The following is an 11,090-nucleotide window of genomic DNA, read 5'->3' as shown; positions in this document are numbered from 1 at the left end:
AGGTGACACAGGTAATTTGAAGCTTTCAACACATATCATCTGTGAATATATGAACAGGTGGGGAGGTGGATTTTGGAAAACTTAATTTAAATTCGGACACATAAAATTCATTATATAATGGATTTATATTTGGGAAAACATATACATGATGGTTGTTTTAGTTAAATATTAACTGGGTTCTTTTTTCAGAACTACATATATCGATTGCAAATTCTTGCAGTTGTTTGTTTTCGATATTGCCTAAAGTATTCTAAATCTATAATTTTTTTTTCTACTTCGTTGTCACACATATATACGTACATACAAGTTTTTTTTTGGTCAATATTTCTACATATATAAAAAATTTTTAATAAATAAAATTAATTTAAATTTGTTCACTTTGACGTATACGTAATTTTATTTGCAATATAAGGAAAGTTTAGGATACGTAAAGAAAAACGAACTCGAGATGACAATTAATAGAGAATAAAACAAATTTGACTAATACCTAATAATAGAGAAGCCTACAAAGGTCTACTCTGTCTATCTTCATCGCGAACTACAGCCTAAACAATTGATCTACTTCAAACTTGGTAGTTAAGCGTTTTGGGTGATTCCTTAGAAGGGAAATTGACTTTTTTTTAGACTAAAATTAAAGCTATTTGCCAAAATGAAAAAGGTTATTTTTCCTTTATGTAAACAATTTTAACTTAAAAAAATACGAGTATCTACTACTGCAAAAAACCGTACTTTTGAAAGTAAAAAAAAAATTAAGGCACAGTTCTCTTGATTTCTGACTTTTTGTAAACGACTTAATCGATTTCAACGAAAATTTTTGTGAAAAAAAATTTGTGGCCTTGATCAAGTGACTTAGAAAAATAGAAAGCTTCAAAAACATTATTTTTTTAGATTTAAAAATATCCATTTTTTTTTCCAAAAATCAAATTTCTGAATATTTTTGGATATTTTTTTTTTTTTTTTTTTTTAAATTATTTTTGCAACATTTTTTATAAATAAAAATTATATTTAAAACATTATTTTTCTAAAAGAAAATAATAAAATATACAAATAATTAGGTATATGACATACCTACTTCGTTTTTACTTGAAAACTATTTAGTGAGATGTTCTGGAAATTTTTCAATAAAAAAAAAAAAAACAAAAGTTTCTTTGACGTCTGGGCCCTTGTTACTTTATCACTGGCGATAAACGTTTTTCAACGTCTTTAAAATCCACTTTCTTTTATAAATCAAGCAAAATTTCTTTCAAATTCAGAATTTATGAATTGAGAAAGTATCTATGATCTGGAACGAAAATTCTTTAAATTTGAAGAGATTTAATGGATTTTAAAGTCATTTAAACATTTTATCGCCCGTGATAAAAGTTACAGAACATGGGCGCTGGTTGTTGAGTTATCTGCAAACCAAGTACCTATACCTAATTTTTTTTTTCTAAAATTGAGTTATCTTCGGAAAAAAGTCTAGAAACAAGTATTGTTTTAAGAACATGAATTCATGGTGAACAGGCGTAAGGATTTCGATAAACAAAAAAAAAATTTATTTTTTTCAAATTTTCGAAAAAATAAAATGCACGACTGAGTCGCACGAACTTGCTCTTAGAGTTAAAGTTGCTTAAGTTTTTAAGACTTTTTATATAGAAACTTGGGAAATGTAGGTATATAAAAACAAGAAAAAAAAAAAAACAAATAAAAAAAAATTCATTTTTCAAAAAAATAAAACAATATCTGAAATCAAATCGCCCCACAAAACAAGTATGCACTATTATTTGATATATTAAGGTGCATTTTTAGAAAAAAAAATTTCAAAATCGTTAGAGCCGTTTTTTAAAAAACTAATTTTTTATAAATAATTTTTTGAAAAAAAAGTTTAAAAATAAAATTGGTATGCCATTTTGTAGAAATAACTAATCAACATCAAAACAAAATTTCAAAAAAAATCAATGTCCCATTTTCGAAAATTTGATTTTTCAAAAAAAAATTTTCAAAATTTTTTAAAAAATCCAAAAATTATTTTTTTTCAAAATTCTATTTTTGGCTAATATTTAAATTATATAAATGCTTTTGTATAAAAAATTTCGTTGAAATACAAAAAGTAGTTTTGCAGAAAATCCGATTTGAAAAAAGCGGTTCTATGGCAGGTACCGTTAATAATGATTTTCCAAAAAAAAAATTTTCTTCAAAAGATAGATCTTGTTTAAAAACTAACATTTGAATTTTTTTAACAAAATCGTTGGAGCCGTTTTCGTGAAATTAAACTTTTCCGAAATGTTTAATTCCAAAAACCCCTCTGGAGAGTCTCCAAAAACTGCTACATAGCAAGTTTGGAGTCAATCGGTCAATCCGTTTAGGCTGTAGCTCTTTATACAGACAGACAGACAGACTGACAGACGGACAGACTGACAGACAGACGGACAGACGGACTTCCGGGACCCACTTTTTTGGCATTGTCTATCATCGTAATGTAATGGAAAAATGTTATCTCAACTTTTTTTTTTTGTACGAATGCATAACTTGATATATAGTACCTATATCGCAAGTAAAAATTAGGGGGTAGGTAACCCTTGCCGAAAATTTTTTTTTTAAGCATTACTTCCAAAATCCATCCAGTGATACATACATCAAAATAAAGGCCTTTTTGAGTTCTATTCACGAATGAAATCCAAAAGTTTATTTGAGGTTTGGTTCATGAGTTATTGTGAAACAAAGTCAGTATTTTTTTACAACTGTTGTCTTCGGACCAAAGTGTCAAAGTCTCACAACAAGTTTTTGTTCAAGAATATAAATTAAATACATGAATTTAAATAAAGCAATAACAGATGTATTCTTTGCATATTTTCGAAAAAAAAGTATTGCTCCAAAAGAAATAAGCAAAATGTATTTTCACATTTAATTCATAATTCTTAAAGTTCAACTTAACTTAAAAACTTATTCACGCAATTTTTAATCAACAACAACTGCTTGCCTACTGTTATCTCAACTGAACGCTTTTGTTTGCATGAATCTTTTCTACTAACTCAAGCGTAAAAAATTATGAAAGAAGTAAAGGATGCAAAGTAAATGATATGCACATCGTAAAAGAGTATAAAGTAAAGTAAAGGATATGCATATCACCATCAGGTATAAGTTACATCATTACTTACTTCAGGCGTAGGCAGGTATCTCTTTTTTTAAAATATCTCTATATACCTATGTAAATATTACAAAGGATCAACTCAACTCATAGGCGTGTGTATAAAACACACAGCGGATGCTCTCAACATCCTACCCCAACCAAATGAAAGGCAACAAAGATAATACAAAAACAAAAAAATAAAATACAGTTAATTTATCCCGTTTTTCCTTTCGATACAAAATAATAACCCCATATCTGAAGTACGCAAATAATATACCATCATCATCATCATCATCGGTGCAGGATGCATAATCGCTCGGTTCACTGCAGCTTCAAAAAAATAAAAATAAAAAAAAAAAACCTCATCGAACTTTCCGCTCACTCAAACAGTCAGTTTTTAATTTAACTTTTTAATGATGCAATTGACTTGTGTTTTCACAAAAAGAAAAAATACAAAAAACAAAAACAAATTCTCTGCGCAGTAATATTGGCAGGACTTCAAAAACCTACCTTTTCCCTTGACTTGATGTGGTTCTGGGTTCCAATCGCATACAAAAAAAAAGAGAATAATTGAGGAAAAAAGGGGGGGTCGAACACTCAAACTCAAACTCAAACAAAATATACATGATGAGAAAACCCGCAAGCGGAAAATGCAAATGAAAATTATTTTTCTAAAGCGTTCATTGCTACCATCATCATCGACATCGACATCTACATCGTCATCGTGATCGTCGTCCTGTGTATAGGAGAATAGGAAACAATATTTCACAAAAAAAAAAAAAATAGAAGAATTACCAACAAACAAAAAATCGAAAAAAAGGATGCAAAACCTCAACCAGGATTGAAAATTGAAAAAAAAAAAAATTACAAACTCCTACACTCTTTTTACCCCAAAATGAATGTTGGTTGACTTTATCCACCCACCCTCTTTTTTTTTGTAATGTCCATCATTGTTTGTCATAGTTCACATTCACTCCCAATTCAAATCCTCAAAACAAGGATAAACCAAGCGAATAAAAATGAAGGACGACCCAAAGCAATGGATGTGATTTACAATAGAAAATTTAATATTCACTTACCTCCTCTCTCGCCTTCAATTGATCAGGATTTTCTAGGGATGGATTTGTTGGAAAACCGGAAAAGGTGGATGTCGTCGTGTGTATTGGTGTGTGTGTGGGTGTATATAAGTCAAGTATATCCTTTTTCATAAAATTTGCATTTGAATGGTCATGCAGAAGCACAGTAGCAGCATCAGTAAACAAAAAAATATATATAACAAAAAAATGAAAAATGTCAAGGATAAAAACAGGATAGTCTTTCAGACCACCCAAGGCAGAAAGAATCGATTTGGCCATCAAAGCAAACGATATGCAGTAGTGGAAGTGGAAGACAGCCGTCATTGGGATAACTTGTGAGTATCCTCAGGCAGAAGAGAAAACCAACAAAGGCAAAAGATGACTATATGACTATAGATCCGGAAAAAAAAAATTGCTTAATACATTGAACATAAAGGATACTTTATAGAAGAAACAAAAAATATAAAAAAAAAAAACACATAATTTTCGGGAAGGATATGCTTGTGAATGAGGAAGAATATGCACTATGAGGATATCTGGTGAGTGTGTTTCACTTAACTTTGCTAAATCGAATGCACAATGTCGTCGTCGTCGTCGGTGGTCGTTGTCTTTGTATGTTGTCATCCGCATTTATTATGACCCAAGATACGATCAAATGCTTGATGATGGTCTTCCTGGAACAACGTCTTCTCTGTGTTTTGACTTTGTGGTGAATATTGTTCAATTGAAGGAAATTGAAACTGAAGCTTTAGAAAAAATATGAATGCAAATACATATTTTTTTTAAAAGACACCTCGGAAGTTGTCTATCTGCTCAAAGAATAATATTTCAAAGACAGCTTCCGTTTGTTATCACATCCGGGCAAAATCACATGCATTTGAATTTGTTGTGTACTTTTCTGTTCAAGAAAAAAAAAATGTCAAAGCAGGGCCTCTTGAAGAGCTATCCCAACTAACATTTAAGCTTTGGTAAAGGTATTACAGAAGCTACATTTCAGCTTCTTTTTAACTTTAGTAAGGTTGTTGGGCATGGAAAAAGGAGAACGTTATACAAATTTGACGCTTTATAAGAATGCACTTATAAGGTCTATAAGAAGCTTAAACAAAGCTTTACCGAAGCTCTACCAAAGCTTTGAGATTTGACAGATAGCTTTGGAAGAGCTTGTATAGCTCTTTTAAATATGTCTTATCGAAATTAAAAAAAAAAAAAAACAATTTTCTTCCTTAATTGGTTTTGATTTAATTTTAAATCGCGAATTTCATCTTCTAATCTAATTATATAACATTTCTTCTTTCTTTCTTCGGTTAAGTTTCTTTAACAGTATTTAAACAACTTATTACAAGTTGTTAAACAAGTTCGAGCAATTTAACTCTGAAGTAAGCTCAATACAAGCTGTATAAAAAGTAGGACCTGTGAGATTTCAATTTACAGAGAAGCTGTTGTCTTAGTTAGGATTTCAAGGGTAGTGAGGTCTATTTATGCATTTCACCACAACACAAACGTGATATCTATCCTCATCCTCATACACCCCACCAAAAAGGGCAAGTACTTTCATCACATCTATTCTTTTATTATTGCTCTTATTTTCCAAGCTGGATAGCAAATAAACGCACAAAAAAGAATTTTGGAAATACTTTATTAGAAAACAAAATTAGGTATTTGACTTCTCATCATACAAAATAAATGTTTGAATTAATTTAATTTCTCAAGTTACACAGTGTCAAAAATATGTATTCCTATCTATTGTAGAAGCATACTTCTGAGCGATTTAAAAAAAATATATATTCTAAGACCGGTTTTGTTTTTAAGATTTTTCCTTGAGTCATTTTGTAACTTTAAATCAAAAATGTTCTTGTCAAAAACTAATTTTTTGGATTTTTTCTCTTTATTAAAAAAAAAACTAGAGAAAATACCTAATATGGAGATGGAGTAGAAAAAAACCTAGCTACTGTTCTAGAAAAAAAAGCAGTTAAGTTTTTCTGCACCATCCAAAAGTAAGATTTTCAACCAAAAAAAAACTCAAAACTGACAATTTTTTTTTTCAACATTTTTGATTGTCATTTTTTCGAAAAGAAAAATATATAAATAAAAATAGAAATTAGAAATAAATAATATTTTGCGTAGAACAAAAACTCAAGCTTTGTTGTATATTTTCAGAAAAGTCTAATTAAAAAAAATAGTTTTTGAAAATTTTTCTCAATATTTGTAAGGTTATGTCAAAAAGGAGTTCAAGAAAAACTGCAAATCGTTGAATAATCAACAGCTTTTTCATATAAATTTCTAGGTATATGGCAAAAATCGTTAAAAATCTTTTTATCACCACTGCCCACTTTTTTCTATACCCCAACTCCCTGTGCTGGGCATCGCCACTCAAGTAGCACAAAAGTCTAAGATACACCAAAATATTTCTTGTATTTTTTGCACTTTCGTGATATGCATTTTGAATATAAAAAATACACCATTTTCTCGTATAAAATAAACTCCGGTGGTTAAAAAAATATACCGATTTTGGTGTATAAATGGCACTAGTGGTATATTAAATGATCTGTTTTTGGTGAAAATTATCCCTTTGAAATTGAAAAATACACAATAAATCTATGGATAAAATACACCATTTAAATTATTCTGATTTAAAATTTGAACCAAAGTTTATTTTTTATCTCAAACAGTTTGATGAATTCTAATTCACACCATTTCTTATGAAATAAATGAAAATGAATTTTTATTCACTTTCATAATATTGCCATAAGAAACTGGTTAAATATGATTTTGTTTGCCAAATTTTAAAACGAAACACATTCTATCTACTAATTTTAGATGCTACCCCCTCTAAAAATCGAGCGCCTCAAAAATGTCAGTAAATTAATGATTTTTTTTTTCGATTTTAAGAATCCATTTTTCAAAAATTATAATTTTTGTGTTGTTTTAAATTTTTTTAAGAAAAGTTATTTTATAATGAATCGAAAAAACTAAGAATGCGGGACTATTAGGTCGATAAATATACTATTTTAATAAAATAATTAATCGCTGTCTTCTATTTTTAAATGGCGTCCATTGAAAAATATGGCGTCTCCCACATATGCATTTTGGTGAATTTTATGTCCACAGGGTGTGCTTCCTACACCAAACAGTGTGTACAAAATAAACCGTTTTGGTTGATTTCAGAATCAAATAATTTTATGCACCATTAATGGTGTATTATAAAAACAACTGAATATCGGTGTATTTTTTGCACCGAATCTTAAAAAAATGTTGAAATTTTGTACAGAAAAGACAGTGGTATAATTTTTATACCACTAATTTTGAGAAATACACCATATTTTTTCAATTTTCTCAATTTTACACCAAAATTAATGAATTTACACCAATTTATACACAAGTGTGCTACTTGAGCATATACTGCAATCCAATCGATTTTCTGCCTTATCTATACTATTAACCCCTAAATTTCTTCAAATTCCATGATTATTAAAAAAAAAACTTAATTCTAAACATATGGCAACCCTGAGTCCCGTCGGGATATGGAGCGGAAATCCTAGTACTTTTTGTTTGATTTCGTAGTTTAAGGGTGTCATTCGAAGTATAACGGTATCTTGTACAAATATAATACTTATAAGATTTACTTAATTGTACTTAATTTTCATGTAAAAAAATAAAGAAATCTAAAAGAGTAGGTACCTACTCCAAATATTTTTCCTGATGTTAACAGCTTCTAGATACTAAATTTCAAAATTACGAAAAAATTAAATTTAAAAACAGTATGAGAATTTTAAATGACCGCACTTGAACCAAAAAGCCACTTACTCACGTTTGCGACGACCGACCCCCAAGCTAATGGTGTTGTTGACTTAATCCAACACTGGAGATGTTATGATAAGAATTTATGATAAGAATTAATAATAAACAATTTTGATTTGTTTGTATATTATTGGACTTCCTTATTTTTGTTGTCATTTTCTGAGCATAAATTGAATTAACGATTAGTTTTGTCATTTTTATCTAAAGAAAAATGTTATAATCACTTGTTGTCTAAAAATTTTGAATTGATTTATGTTTCTTAATTTTTATCTAATCAATTTCCCTGTAAAGTTTCAATTTTTTAAATTCTAATTTCAAAAAACAGTATAGATATCGGAACTCTACGCGAGTCACAAGCTGATAGATGTGCATAGAAGAGAAAACCATTTTATTGAGGGATTATTCTGAGATTAAACATTGTGGAACGCATTTAATAAAAACATTCTATTAGGAAGCGGAGTATACTCTTATTCATAAGGTTAAAAGTTAAAACTCCTGTTAAATGATAGATAAATTGATACCGAAAATTTAATTATAGACTTGCATTTTTAAAATTAACTTGGCAACTCTATTTAAATAAAGCAGGTAGCAGTAGGTACCTACTACATCAAATAATACCACATTAAATGAAAATCCCAAGCAAAGAATATGATGAAAATAATACAAATATTTGATTCTAAGAATGTGGCAACTCTGTTAAGTGAACAATAAACAAATACCATAATTTTTTTATAATTTTAATTTTACCTAGACTCTCTTTAATGAAAAAAGTGGAGATGAAAAACTGGATTCAAATGGATGCGGTAACCCTGTCTCCTAAACGGCGAATACCAATGTCAATTGTTTTTTAAAAAGATGTTTTCTGCATATCAACATTCAACACGCCTCGAAAAATCAAAGATTTAAAAACTTTGGCAACCCTATAAAATTTTTTACATGGCTACCCGAATTCAAATAAAAAAGTGTTAACTGGTGGAAAACATTCACAACTATGCCAAATACGAAATCTACCAATTTGTATATTGGGGGTGGCTTGAAAAATAGCCGCCATCTTGAAATTTGGGTTTGAGACAATATTAGATCGCTTAGAAGCCTCACGATCAGTAAAATCCTGAAAAAATAAAACTAATACAAATTAAATAAATCACAAGTTTCGATTTTTATTTCTTTAAGCTTAACAAAATTCCATTTTAAACCCTTGATCCAATATGAATAGCTAAAACACCATCTTCATCATTAGTTGAAATATTAATCTGAGCTGTTCCATCCTTAGCAACAACAATCTGCTTTCCCGAACAAGGTGATCCCGACCTATTGCCCGAAATAACATCACAATATGTACCAGCTGGCAAGCAAGTATACAAACGCTGATTCAAATCATAATTCTCTTGATTAAAAGCAACAAAACCCTTATTGCCACGACAGAATGCAATTTGATCACCATCATTATCCCACCAATTATTAACTTCAGTTCCTTCAACAGCATTTCTAAAACCGACCATATTGTAAATTTGACGCCAACGATGTTCACAAACCCATCCATTTGCACATGAATCATCATCGTTGAATTCAGGTGACAAAATATCGTCACCATTACTGGTCGGTGGACCATCATCGGAAACTTCAAAATCAAACGAACTCATCACACGAGGATTGCCATAAGGATAGGATAACATAAAAGCGGTTGCCATCTTGTATCGTCTGGCTGATTTGTAATTCAAAGCTTCACCTCTTTGGTTGTCATGATTGTCAATGAAAATCAAAGACTCTTCGGTAGGAACGAAACTCCAACCTTCACCCCAGTTATTCAAATACTTTAACTTGTCGCCATTGTTGAACATATTGCTGATCTTTGACGAGTGACGGAACTCGGTGATAGCTCCCAAGTGAGTGTATTCCTCACGAGTGATCATTTCACCTCCGTTATCGATAACTTCTTGGTAGATAAATGGTCGGGAGCCGGGAGCAAATCCTTGTTCAGTATTTAAGTCATCAAGGGAATTCAAAATGGCCTGAAAGTAAAATGTTAATAAATTTCAAAATAATTGTTAATAATTATTGTACTCACTTCCATATCATGTGGCCACATGTGTTTGGCAGCATCCAAACGGAATCCAGCAACACCGATTTCAATCAATTTATTCATAAGTGTAATAAGCTTCTCACGAACATAGTCCTTGCTTTGATCAAGATCCTTCAATCCTACCAATTCACAATTGCGGACTTCGACGCGATCATTAAAGTTATTAATTGAACAAGTTGGGTTAAAATCAAGTGATGAATAGGGAACAGCTGGGAAGTCCTTGTTATTGGGATCAGCTGTGGATCCAGCAGTTCCAACAACATTATCACCAGCGGCCATATGATTCATGATGAAATCTGGATAGATACGTACTCCAACTTTATTACAACGAGTTACCATGTCACGGAATTGAGCCTCATCACCGGACCGAGTGGTGAGGATATAGGAAACAGGTTGGTAACGTTCCCACCAAGGACGTCCGTTGATAGCAGCATTTTCAGTTACAGGAGAAACCTTTAGAAAAATTCTGAATAATATTCAAAGCTTTTAGAAGTTTTACCGAAATCATACCTGAACACCAGCATAGCCTTTAGGAGCCAAAAATTGTTCACACTCATTGGCAATGTCCTCCCATTTCCATTCGAAAAGATGAACCATGGTATCACGTCCACCCCAGTAATTGGTATTGTGCTGACCGTTGGTAGCAGCAATTACCACCACGATCAGTACAGCTAACACATTTGTAAAGGCCATGGTCAGAACTATTCTGAAGTTCAATAAATCGTTCCGCACTATTTATACCCTGTTTTTTTTTTTCAAATCAAAACAACATAAGAGTTAAGAAAGTGTTATCGATAATTTATTTCAATTTTTTGGTGATAGAAACGATAATTTTATTGTGATTTGTCGAGATATCTATAATTATAAATTAAGTGTGGCAGTTGATTGATTTTTTTTGTTGAGAAAATATTCGACAAAGATAGGAAAAGAAAGAAGACTACTTATTAATTAGAAACAATGAATTGGGGTTTCCAGTTTTTTTTTATAATAAATTGAGGATGCGCATTTGCTTGATTTCATTTAA

The 11,090-nt window shown here is 30.6% G+C and overlaps 1 protein-coding gene across 1 annotated transcript; it reads right to left on the bottom strand.

Annotated features, from left to right (window-relative positions):
* Positions 1-9,135: 9,135 nt before the first annotated feature.
* On the bottom strand, positions 9,136-10,872 carry LOC129909818 (alpha-amylase 1-like). Its single transcript, XM_055986917.1, has 3 exons — positions 10,577-10,872; positions 10,052-10,519; positions 9,136-9,995 (listed from the first exon to the last, which is right to left on the bottom strand). Exons 1-3 carry the CDS (start codon positions 10,757-10,759, stop codon positions 9,174-9,176), a joined length of 1,473 nt encoding a protein of 490 aa, XP_055842892.1. The 5' UTR covers positions 10,760-10,872; the 3' UTR covers positions 9,136-9,173.
* Positions 10,873-11,090: the final 218 nt, after the last annotated feature.

This window comes from Episyrphus balteatus, chromosome 2, assembly GCF_945859705.1.
Source record: "Episyrphus balteatus chromosome 2, idEpiBalt1.1, whole genome shotgun sequence".
NCBI classification, from domain to species: Eukaryota; Metazoa; Arthropoda; class Insecta; order Diptera; family Syrphidae; genus Episyrphus; species Episyrphus balteatus.
The sequence above is the reverse complement of the archived record's forward strand: the minus strand, read 5'-3'. Positions and strand labels throughout refer to the sequence as shown.